The following is a 12,759-nucleotide window of genomic DNA, read 5'->3' on the forward strand; positions in this document are numbered from 1 at the left end:
GGTATTTCCTGCAAAGAAAATAAAAATTAAATCCCCCCCTACTCTCAAGAAAGAGACTCTTCTCCAACTTCTTGCCTAATTTTGTGGAATGATTTTTTGATAAGCAGATTTTCTTCTGGACTAGACCCAGTTTCTGATAGCAGCCTGTGTCTTTTTAAACATCTCAACTAAGGTGTCCTGTCCTTTTCACACCAAAGCCAATGACAAATCCAATGTAATTCCGCAGGATCCAACTGTAAGAGTGTTTATAGGAAGAAATAAACAAATTGGTGTGTTTAATCAGGTCTTTAAGACAGCTCATCTCCTTCTCTTATTAACTGTGGGTGTTAGATCGCCTTTGTGATGTGTCCAGTTTGCGCCTAATTCTCTTAAGCAACCTTTGAAACCAAACACCCTAAATCCCCTTTGCTTCTGCAGTTCTTGCTCTCCCGTAAACATCCAACCTTTTTAAAAAATAAATGAGAAATGATTATATTGATTTTTGGTTTTTTTTTGAAACCAGATGCGATGAAGAGGAGAACGAAGGAATTTCAATGTTTGCCTTTCTGTATAACCACCGATGTGGAAAGAGAAGGAGCACTTCTCGGAACAGCGTGCTCCTCTTGTGCAGTGCAAGTTCATGGCGGGTTATGGGGAAAATTCGGTGTCCCACAAGAGCATCCCCGTTTTAGGGACACACGGTGGGAGGTCAGTGGTCTCCTCCCGCCCAACCCCGGGGCAGCCTGGGGTCCGTATCGCGCTGAGCGCCTCTCCCGGCCCCAGAGGCTGCCTTTGGGGAGAGGGGTTATCAGAGCGCGGGTACCGGCAGCAACACCCCGAGGCGCTGCCCACCCCCGCGGGGGATCCCCCGCGTGTTTCTGGTACCCGCGCAGGCACGTTCCAATGACGGGTCCCGTGCCCTGAGGGGGTGGCCCCGCCGCTCCGTGCGCTGCTCCGTGCGCTGCTCCATGCGCTGCCCCGCCCGCAGCGCCCCGATGGGCGCCCCCTCCTCTCCCCTCCCCGCCGTGTGCCCCGAGGGGGCGGCGCCGCCGTCCCGGCACAGGTGCCGGCGATTGGGTGGAATATGCAAATGCGGCGCTGACGTCAGGTGGCTCCGGCCCAGAGAGCAGAAATAGGGCCGGCCCGGCCCGCGCCGCGTACTCGGCCGCTGCCGCTCCCGTCCCGGCCCCGCCGAACCGCCCCGCTCCCCAGGTGAGTGCCGCGGGGAGCGCTCTGCTGCGGCTGCCCGCCCTGTACCGCACGGTTCCGCTGAGCACTGCCCCGCGTCTCTGCGCACCCTGCGGAGCGCTGCTCTCCGCTCCCGGGCGGAGCGGAGAACGCCCGCAGGAGCTACGCCGCTTTTCTGAGCTGTCCGCTCCGCGCGGGGTGCGCTCGGGGCTGGGCAGCCTTCGGATGCTGCCGCTGCCGCCGCCGCCCCCCGCGGACCTGCCGTCCGCCCGCTCCGCGTCCCCAGCTGGGCGCGGTAACAGGTGGGCGCCCGCAGCGGGACTGCGGGCTAGCGGGACGGGCTTGGAGGGTGTCGCCACCTTCCCACCCCGCGCCTCACAGCGTGGGGAGCGAGAGGTGGCAATGCCGCCTGTGGAGTGGACGCGGTTCCTTCCCCTCGGACGCGGAGGGCGGTGCGGCGGTTCCCCGGTGCTGAAGCTGCGAGGCTGCCGCCGTCCGTAGAGCGCGGGGCCGGGCGGCGCGTCCCGCCGCGGTCGCGAGTGGGGCCGGCGCTTCCCCCCGCGGCCCCCGGGTGGCGCCGTGGCGCCGGCGGCTGGTCCCGCGGAGCGCCCCGTCGGGGCCCGCTGCCCCCCGCTGCCGGCGGGGGCTTCGCGAGGGCGAGGGTAACGCGGTGGGACGGGAGCCCCCCTACCCCGAGCGACCTTCAGCCTCCAGTGCCTCCGTCCGCAGCCAGCGGGTTGAGTTTGCAGCCGGCAACAGTGAGTGATGTTGGGTTTTTTATTATTTTTATTTAATAAGAGATTCTGGGCTTTCTTCCCAACTTGTATTAAATGCTCCTGCGTGGTGGAAATAAATGTTTTTCCGGTGGTGTTGGCACTGGGTGCCCAGCCGGAGGGTGACAGCAGGGATGGTATGCGATGATTATGAGCATAACCTCAGAGCAAACCCGTGATTGAGAGGTAGCAAAGTGTCACGGAGGCAGTCTTGAAAACAAAGGTTAAATACCTGTGAGATTTGGGAGCTTCTTGGCAGCCCTTCATCCCTGCTGGACTGATGACCCCTGCGTTTCTTCTGGGAAACACTGAAGTGTCTTGGAGGATTTAAAGCTCAGAGGAAGCATTCTTCTGTATGCTTTTGCTTAAATGAAGTGTCTGGTTTGTAGTTAAACATCACAGCTGATTCCAGTGAGTTCTTAATGTAAACTTTAAGTATTTACCTAAGATACTGCAGATAGCTGACTGAAATTGTTATTTGGCTTCATTGTGTCTCACCGAAAGGTTATCTTAGAACTGCGTTTCTCCTTAATTTTGTAGCACTTGTAGCACTCAACAAGAAATTATGCACATCAAAAATATTTTACAGGTCATAGAATTCTTGTCTAGATAAGGCTGAAGCAATTGGAGCAGTTGATGGCAGAGGAACTGAGGACCAGATTCTTATCTGGTGTTAATAGAGCCAATTTATATAGATGTAATGGTTTGGTCCAAATTCTTTCCTTTTGCTATAGCAACAGTCATAACTTCAGGTAATTTAGTTCTAATGTGAAGCTTGGTGGAAATTATTAAAAGCTATTGTGAAATATTAATTTCTCAATACTAAAGAAATAAACTGCAATTTAAGTAGTCCTGAAAACAAAACAAATGACTGCTTTTGGCAAATTCTTTAATCTTGTTTCAGTCACACAAATTGAATTCTTAAAGCTTCTGTGTCGTGGAGGAAAAAGTTGTGGCTTCGCAGCAGTAATCTAGCTGTTTAACTGCTCAGAAGTGCTTTACACAATTTATTTTGTTCTCCACTCAAATGGCTGGTGTGATTAGTCCCCTTCCTTTTTCCAAGGTGACCTTTGTTGCTTGAGCAGCTCTAAAACCTGTGTTTTTGGCTTGGGTCTTCTTGCTGGTGTTCCTCTTCATTCAAAGGCGTTGCACCAATTTTCTTGTGAGGTGAGACTCTCCCTGTGGTGTTGGTGTCTGCGCAAACCTATCCAAGCTTGGTGTGGATGTTCTGCAATTGCTGGTGCTACAACAGCACCTGCGAGGCTTGGCTGTGCTGCAGGTCCTGCCAGGCTGGGCACTGCATCTGCGAGATGGTGCTTGAGCTTCTTCAGGTAACTGCATGTGGCATGGGACCATTGTGCTTGTGGTAGTATTTCTTGGTAAAGCGATGCCAGCTGCAAGGAAGTCTGTAGTTAATACTGTTGTAGTTCAGAGAAATGAACCACAACCTTTAGGTGAACTTCTAGGCTTTGTGTAGTATCTTATTCAGTGTAAGAGCCAAAATTGCTTTAGAAGTAGTTCCCCTGAAGCCAAAGGAAATGCTGCAAATGGATGTGGGGCTTGACTTTGTTTACTTTAAAGTAGTTTGGTTTAATTCTAGTATCTGCATTACAGTTACTAATTTCTGTATTGCATAGTAGATTACAATCTATTTGTTCATACAGATTGCTTAGAGCAGTTATGTGATAAACCCCCATCTTCTCCTCCAGCTCTTGAGAGACTTCTAGTGTTTAGTCACGAATGTTGTTCATTTAATTTTTCTTCCGAGTACAGCTGCTTGTTTTATGTAGACATTTCCATATGAAAGCGCTGTGTCTGGGCAGTGATGTCCACACAGGGTCACATCCAGCAAGTCTGTGCCTCATTCAAGTGAAGAAAGGGAACTGGTGGTAAAACTTGTCTGAGTTTACAGTGGTGGTCAGGATCTACTGAATCAATTTGAATTTTTCTGTTGATTTCAGGAAACTTTAGACTGCAATCCAGTTAATGTAATGTGCCTGCTGCAACTGCAGACCAGATTCTGCTCAGGGGAAGGTGATGCCAAGGTGTGGTTTAGGGTGCCAAGCGACATGGAAATGCTGTATGATTTCAGAGTTAACCCTGACCTGATATTTATGGTGCACATTTGTTGCTTGGTTTAGGCTATTCAGATATGTAACATATGTTAGTGTGTCCTCCTCTTATTATTACAGCAATTAGTGTACTGTCAGTTGGTATGCAATAAAAATAAGTAATATCTAAACTGACTAGAAAAACATGTTCTACAAATTCAATTTATAAAACAACTAGAGTTTCTAGCAGGTGGAGGGGGTGCCCTTTCAATTTCATCAGTGTTACAAACATCTTAATCCAAATGCTATCATGTTTTCTAACAGTTAATTATTTACTAAATATACATGAAACTAGTCCCCTGTTTTGCTCTATGATTGTAATTTCAAGCAGTGTATGAGTCAGAGGTCTTTAGAACTGCAAAGTGAAATAGTTGTATTTGCTGTGGTGCTATCACCCAAGCATACAAAATACTTCTGTAAAGAACGTGAGAAATAGTATTGCTGTGCAAGAACAATTCATAATGTAACAATGTACTTGTCGCTTATTGATATAGTGACTTTGGTTTATTAAACATTTATTTGTAGCCCCAGTAACATTACATCTGAGGCTTCTAATTGGAATTTAGAAAGCCTAATAAATTTTGATTTAATCCTGAGTGCTCTCAATTCAGGGTGTTTACATTAATGCTGGGAAGAAGCAAAGTGTGAGCTCCATGGGTGTGTGATGTGCAGTGTCTGTGGGCTTTGCTCATTCCAGTGATGATGTGTCTTTTGGCAGATTAAATAGCCGAGCCCAAGTCAGCACTGGTGTAACTGGTCACAGCTCCAAAATTGATAGTGATGTGCCAAGGCTTGGATACACCCTGCAGCAAGCACATGTAAAGCACTGTAAAATGGGCCCTGTCAAGATGAGGTATGTCATGGTGATTTAATTCAGCTGGGCTTAATTTTGCTGTTAGCAGGTAACTTGCCTTGTTAATACATATTGCTCAAACCAAGCAGCAGCCTGTCACTCGCATGCTATAGAAATGTCATCACCTGCTTCATTAAGTGGTCATTAGGCTTCATTGTGGGTCTGTGTTGGCATCCTCCGTGGCTGCTGTGAAAGGTCAAAATTGCCTGCAGCTACCACAGAAATGGTATCAGGCCTGAAGACTCCTTTGGTATTTTTATTGTGAAAAGTAATGACACGGTCTGGTGTCCTGTTCCCAGAAAAGTTCAGATGAAGTACAGAGCTCTCCTGGCTGAGCTTCCAGGGCACCAGTGCAGGACTGTGTGTGTTGTCTGATGGAACTACAATGTGTGTCATACACTTTGAGTGACTCTGTTGGTTTTGCTTCCAAACTCATTCAAAAAAGTGGATGCTGTTGGGGTGGAAACCCTTGCTTGCATCTTCCCGATCTCCTGCAGCTGGTGTGGGGCTGTGGTGGGGCACTGCCAGGGAGATGATGCTACTGGTGAGCTGGATGGGCTGGGAAAGAGTCTGGAGCACAAGTGTGATGGGAGCAGCTGAGGGACCTGGGGTTTCAGCCTGGAGAACAGGAGCTGAGAGGAGACCTTCTGATCTCTGAACTGCCTGAAAGGAGCCTGGAGTATGGAGGGGGTTGATCTCTTCTCCTGAGTAGCAAGTGATAGGACGACAGGAAGTGGCCTCAAGTTGTACCAGGGAAGGTTCAGATTGGATATTGGGAAAAATTTAATCATGCAAAGTGTTGTGAAGCACTGGAACAGGCTGCCCAGGGCAGTGGTGGAGTCACCATCCCTGGAGGGGTTAAATGATGTGTAGATGAGGTTCTTAGGGTTTAGTGCTAGAGCTACGTTATGGTTGGACTTCATGATCTTAAGGGTCTCTTCCAACCTAAATGATTCTATGAGTCTGGGAGAGAGGCAAATGAGTGGAGAAATTGCAGCCCCCAGCGAAGCTCACCTTTGTTGTGGTTGAAGATGCACATCAGCCCTCTTTGGCACAGAGCTTGTTGTAGTGGGTTTGGTGACCATCTGGACAGGTGCCCTCATCTGCTGAACAAATGACTGTTCTGTGTGTTTGGTGTCAACTGTCAGAGCCTGGCTTGCTGGCTGGCCCTGAAGCCAAATCTCAGCCTAAGGGGGTGGTGGGGGCTGTATCTGCTCCAGGCAGCATCATCCTCTCAGTCTGAGGGGAATAATGATATTTTCTGTCATGTTGCTGGAAGTGTCCAGTGTTGAAACGTGAATATAGGGTATCTGGGGCTTTCCTGAAGATCTGCTGAAGGTACAAGTGTGAGTTACTGAGTATGAGTGACCCTGTGCTGCTGGGGGTTCTGGAAATGGGATAAAGTCACCCTTTGGCTTCTGCTGTACCATAATACCATGTTCTGATGTGGTTAGCTTCTGGCTGCAGTAGTTAGATTTAGAAATCCCATGGCTCTGGTTCTGCAGGTCCTGTGTGGGAACAGACTGGGAACAGCAGGTCCTGTGGGGGATTACTTTGGGGTAAATGTTTCACAAAACTGCTGTTATGTGGGAATTCATTGCCAATACACTGGGTGCAAAACAGGAAAATCGGTATTTTGTTACATCTGCTGTGGGAATCTGCAAAGCTACATCTGCACTGACTGAGTGTGGACATAAACTGTCAGCTGAATCTTCAGCTGTGCTGTTGAATCTGACCTGGGTTTTGTTGTGAGAGGATTGTTTTATGGCTGCTCTCTTATTTTCAACAGGTGTGAAATGATGAAATCAAGAAGCTTTTGGTTATCTCTTGTATTGCTTGGGGTTTTCCCGTCGGTCACAAGGGGATGGATGGACACGGACAGGAGCAGACGGCTGTATCCGGATGCAGGGAGGTTGCATCAAGAGGTACTGTACCCCAGCTGCTGCTGCAGCTACAACTCTTGTTTCTATTTTTATGCTGTGCTCAGACACTCCATACTGTGAAAACAGAAAACAAGTGAGGGCTTATCCATGTATATTTGTGTTAAACACCTGCTGAGGAGGTCAGTGAAGAAATAGTGAAGCAGAAGCTCTTACACTTTTTTGAGTATCCTGACATGGTTCTGGGAGTGAAACTGTCTGGCCATTGTGGAGATGCTGTCTTTGCCCCAAGGACTTTACAGTATGCTCTGTGTTGGGGCTGCTGGGACCAATTAAACTCAATTTAATAAGCAGACTTTGTCCTGGCTCTTCATCTGGGTGACTGGACCTTCAGATGAGAAATCTGAAACAAGTTCGTTTGTTGCTTAAAACAAGGAAAACTGAACAGTGGGTGGTTCTGAGAGAGCCACTGAAGTAACTGCTCACAGCATTTTCCCCCTGATTTTCTGATGTCAAACCTCCGCAAAACACAGAACAACTGGAAAGGGACCAAGGGAGCATGGGTGGCCACAGCAAGGGATGGTGGCTTGATGGGAGGTGGGACTCCTCATGTGTTAATGTAGGGTAGTAACATGCTTCTGCATTCAAGCCCTGGGCTTGTGGGAACAGAGAAGCAATTAAACCAGTTTCCAGTGCTGAAGGTGACAGTGGTGGCTTTCATTGCGATGTGGATGAAGCAGGTCCTTGTTCTGACCTGTGTCCAGTGCAGGCTGTCCCAGCAGGGATGATGGCTTTCAGGACCAGAACCTGCAGCCTGGGTTTGCTGTATTGATGTGGGTAGGCTCAGATTTTCACATGTCTGAGGTGTGTGAATAGGCCATAAAAATCCAGAAATGTGACTTTTAATGGAAAGAAAATAATGAATACTGAAACAATTTTTAGTTATTTAATTAGTTCCTGATTATCACAAGTTTGCTAAATGATTGCTCACATGCCTGGAAGTGGGATGTGGTGGGGGAGGCAAGGAAAGGAGACTTTTGTATTTTTTTTAGCTGCCATTGCCTAGAACACTTACTGGCAGGTATGCTAATTGCTGCCAGGCTGATGATGAACCCTTGATGGATTTGTTCTGCAGTTGGATCTATTTAAGCCTCAGGATTTTGTTCTACTTGGAGAATCGCATTTGTCCCAGTCACATCCTATCTACAAGTACCCACAGTTGTGTGCATTGTTTCAATAAAGCAGTTTAAGCCAATTAAAAAGATGCTTTTCACTGCTCAGTGGGACTTGAAAATTGTTTCAGTGAAGCTGGGGGTTCTGCAGTTCTGAGTTTTGTCGCAGGTGTACTTTTTCCTTGAGGTATCTATCATCTGTTCTGTAAAAGTAAAGAAAACCAGTTCCCCTCCATGCCTCCACTGACAATTTGTTGCTGTGGAGACTTGGGTAGTTCACTGGCACTCAGACGTATTCTTGTACTGTCTCAGAATTTTGGCTTTTTTTTGTTAAAAATAAATATTTTGCATGGTTTTGCATTAAAAGAATCTCCTTCACTAGTGCGTATTAGTTTTGATCTTTTTGAAAAACTTACTCTGAGGAATTAAAGTCTTTACACAAATGATTTACTTTAACATTAATTTTAGAACTATTATACTACTTGAAAGACATTAATTCATTTGATCTGCCTCTATAAACCATGAAGTTATTGTACCAATTATTTGATCTTGCTTGAGGTGAAAGGATCTACGCTAGGAATGCATTTGTTCAGGTTTGCACAGAATTTAACAGATGCAAATATTACAGTTTTAAATGTACAAAGTATGCAGTTAAAATAGCTTCAAGGGGTGTAAGTTATAATGCAGATTTTGTAAAAAAAATAATTGTACAGAAAGCTTGTTCCACATGAAAGTGTTTATCCAGTGTGGCATCAAATACAAGATCCATCTGGCAGCCCTGAACACAGGTTTCAGGTGGGTCAGTGAAATGGAGATAACTGCTGTTCTCTCTCAGAAGGTGTGTATCTGTCTGGAAGTAGTTTAGCCATAATACCTTTTGAATAATAGAAAACACGTGAACTCCCTTTCCTAGTGATATTGGGCTTGCTTTGATTTGGAGCTCCTTGTTCACAAGAAGTGTTTATAAGTTATGAAATTTGTGGTTTGGTTAATATGCAATTCCATTAACATGTGTTTAAAACATTGAATTGCAAATAGAGAACCTTTTAGCAATTCACTAAAATAACTTAAAATATGTAAAGGGTTAATTTACAGGTCAAATAATTTGACGTGTGCTCTGATCTAAAATTCCTGTTAATTTGATCAAAGGAAATGCTTGGGTATTGGTCACTGACCTTCCCTAATACTTGTTCTGATCTACATAGGAACAAGTTTACTGAATCAAAAAACATTGCTTAATTTATGTTCAGATTGCTAAATCAATTTCTTCATGGTCCATGGTAGAATCATTGCAGCTGTGCTTTGCATTTGTAAAGGAAAAATAAGTCTTGAGGCCATAGATTGCAATATACAGCACTTCTGCATGAGAAATTAACTCTTAGCACAGCAGTGGTGTGTTTTCCTGATGCTCAGCTTTCCACCTCTCCAATTACAGAGTGTTCCTGAGAAGAGGTTTGTTTTCAGAAATGATCTTAGTCCTGATTAAATAGCCGACACACATATGCATGCAGTCTGAAATTCCTTGGGTGCAGAATGAATAGAAAACCTAATTAAAAGGAGGACAATAACTGAAAGGCTGCAACTTTCCTGGTCCATATTAATTTTGGAGAATATTGCTGTCATTTTTATATTGGAGAACTTCTCACAGGCTGGTTCCAGAGGGTGCTGGAAAGCTCTGGAAGCTTCTGAGTACTGCACATGGACCCTTGTGGAGTGATTAATAAGAGGCACAACTTCCCAGGGCTGAATCATCACGGGACTAACTCCTACTGAGTGGAATATGTGCCAGAATAGCTCAATATGAAGAGCCCACCACTCTGGGGTGATATTTTTGGGCAGGTTTTGCCTGTGCCTTTGGCAAAGCTGATTCCATGCTAAAGGTGGGCATTTTAAAGGTGACCACATTTCATGGACAGCTCTGTGGTGGTCTGGAAGGGCTTTGAGTTGCCCAGGAAGGTCCAGGTGCTGCAATCTGGGGTCATCTCTCCTTCCCTTGAAAGGAATTTTCAAATGTAGCAACCAGCGGTGGCTGAAGGCAGTTTTCAGCATGAGAATAGCAGGAGAGAGACAACCTGGATCTGAAATAACCCTGGAGTCCAAATTTGAAGGAGAACTTGGGCAGGAGGTTCTGATGGAAAGCCAGTGGTACTACTCCACTCAGTCTCTACAAGATAATCCACACTAGTAGCTTAGACCAAATTTTTATCTACTGGGGTATTTTACAAAAGGATATTAAATACTGAAATTTGACAGTTAACTTTCCTTGTGTTCCTTGCTTTCTGTGTAAGAGGCTGCTGTTCTGTATGTGCCAAAGCCAAACTGTTTAACAGTTCCTGGGGTAAGTTTCTCATCTCCTCAGCCCACGGTGCAGCAAAGTAGCGCTGCTGGTCTCCACTGGCTCTTCCAGGAGCGGGTTTCCCATCTGCTGCAGGGACCCTCTCAAACACAGGTCGGCACAGTGCTGCATCTCAGAAATTAAACTCTGTATTTTGTTTTCTGAGGTGCTGCTTGCAGGTAGCCTGAATAATATTGTGCTAGCTGGATAGTGTGAAAATGGAGAAGAATTCTGTGTTGGTACATGTATAGTTAGTTTGTGCTGAGTTGTTAAAGGAAATATTTGGATGCCACGGAGAACTCCTGAGCAGATCTGTGCAGCCTGGCAGGCATCCTGCCGTCTGTTCTGGGCTACACAACTAAAACTGCTCTGTGCTTTTGTAGAAATACTTAATTGCTTTCATGCCATGCTCTATTTTTGCCACCTGCTCAATTTCAGAAGGCTCAGGAGATACAAGAAATGTGCTCAGCACCCCATACTGCTCTGGGGAGAGGAGCTGCATCCCAGGGATGCTCCGAGTGCTCACACAAGCTCTGGTGGCTCTTGCAGATCCCAGTGCTGGCACATTTGCTTTTCCCCTCTTGTGCTGCAAGATGTTCATACCTCCCTGATGCACCTTAACTGTTCCCTGGATGGAGCAAGGCGTTGGTGTGCAGTGGCACATCTAATTTGGACTGTGATAGCACAGTTCAAGGGTAAACTAGACCAGCTGTACCAATATTGTTCAGTTCCTTGATTATTTGTACCCATTATGTTACCTTGTCTGGCTTGTACCTTAAATTATATTGCCAACCTTGAAGTATCATGTGGAATTATACCAACACTTACATTTATGCTAATTAATGTAGCAACCATGCTCATTTCTGTAAGCTACCATAACTTACTGGTGTTTGCAAAGTATTGGCTGTGTTGTTATTATTAGTTATTACCTGAACTGCTTAAAATCTCCAAGTCATAAATGTCACCTTAACCTTCTGTGTGACTGTGAGCACTGGGTCACACAGCCCCTCAGTGCTGTCCTGCACAGAATGGAGCATCCTCTGGAGTCCCCTCGCAGCCTCAACTGTGCTTGTTCGAGAGTATCAATTATTGGTGAAATTCCTAATTATCTTCAGATTCTTAAATGTTGCTTCACTTACTGCTGCTGCAAAAGACCACTGTTGGTTATTCCAAGCAGCATGGGAGTTGTGTGGATGATTTTGTGCTCCTTCCCCCAGCAAAGCTGTATTTCCTAATCTGACAGGAGTGCTTTGGGAAGTAAGGTACAAAACTGCAGAGGCTTTTGAAAAAAGCTTTTGCTTATAATTCAGACAGAGGCATAATTTCAGAGCAGGAGCTTGGAACAAGACAGGCACAGTGTATCAATTTTATATGCAGTCAAAGATCTAATATCCTGGTATTTATTTTAAGAATTATTATTAGTAATTGCTGCTGTGTGTGTGCTCTTCCTGCTTGTAAGGCAGTTTGGAGAAAAGGAGAGAATCTGATTTAAATTAAAATCTATACTGGGCTACAGCCTGCTCCTGTTTTAAACATTAATGAAGGTAAAGAGAGACAAGACTTAAATTTATTTTTGTGTCACTTTGGTATGTACTGAGAATTCCCTCCTTGTTACCTGCATTTGTGGTATCTCTAACAAGCTGTAATTGCTATTTGTAGACCTTTCTAAATCTTAGCTAGTATATTATCCCTGTGGAGATGAGCTTTTCCCTTGAGTGCTGGTTGACAGAGTATCTGCAGTGCAAGGTGCTGTGGCACGTTTTCATAGTATTTGGATACACATGTTGGGGTCCTTCCTCTGCATCCCTGAACTCACCTGCCCCCTCCCATGTGCCCAAAGGGTTTAATAAATGATATTTTATGGGATGCTGTTATGTTTAAAGTGCTGGCAAATTTGTATGTTGGGTTACTTGGAACAAGGCAGGTACCATATACTGGAAGAGCAGAATAAAATTTGAAGAATTTTAGTTTTCATAGATGGTTATGGTTCAATATCAAGAGTGTCAGGGATTGTCAGGATGCATCTAAAGCACTTCCAAATGAAAACTTTTGTATGCAGTCCTTTACAGAACCAAAATCCTGCTTCTGGTTAAGATGTGATGTGTGATACCTCTTGGTGGTCCTGCATCGCCTGGTGTGGCGGGCACTGTCACCTTCCAGCTAACCAGGACCACTGGTTTGAGTGGTGCCTTGGAGGTTAGTGACCTTGAATTCTGGTGCTGTAGCTGGAGGCAGCAAGTGCTTGGATGCTGTTCCCCAGGGAATGGAGGGACCATGGGCTGGGGGTGCCCTGCTCTGTGCTGAGCTGGGGCACAAACTGATCCCAGGAATCAAGTTCCAGTAAGTTTTTTTTCCTCATGTCACAGTTGAGCAACTGTGAAAAATTACACCTAGGTGGGGAGATGCTGGTATATTCCTGAAGCAGGGAATAAGACCAGAGTAATAAGACCAAAGTCTGAGGCAGTTTT

The 12,759-nt window shown here is 45.7% G+C and overlaps 1 protein-coding gene across 5 annotated transcripts in view; it reads left to right on the forward strand.

The window, feature by feature from the left end:
* The first annotated feature begins 1,086 nt into the window (after positions 1–1,086).
* The window catches only part of FSTL4 (follistatin like 4), a 219,878-nt gene continuing 208,205 nt past the window's right edge, over positions 1,087–12,759 (forward strand). For 2 of the 5 annotated variants that reach the window (XM_065849394.2, XM_065849395.2), the window contains exons 1-2: positions 1,088–1,191; positions 6,694–6,829. In XM_065849394.2, the coding sequence (XP_065705466.1) occupies positions 6,701–6,829 (129 nt within the window). In that variant the 5' untranslated portion in view covers positions 1,088–1,191; positions 6,694–6,700. Of the gene's footprint in view, positions 1,192–1,862; positions 1,926–6,693; positions 6,830–12,759 lie in introns of those variants that run through there. The other 3 variants (XM_071814763.1, XM_071814764.1, XM_071814762.1) reach the window with 3 other exon arrangements.

This window comes from Patagioenas fasciata, chromosome 14 (assembly GCF_037038585.1).
Source record: "Patagioenas fasciata isolate bPatFas1 chromosome 14, bPatFas1.hap1, whole genome shotgun sequence".
NCBI lineage: Eukaryota > Metazoa > Chordata > Aves > Columbiformes > Columbidae > Patagioenas > Patagioenas fasciata.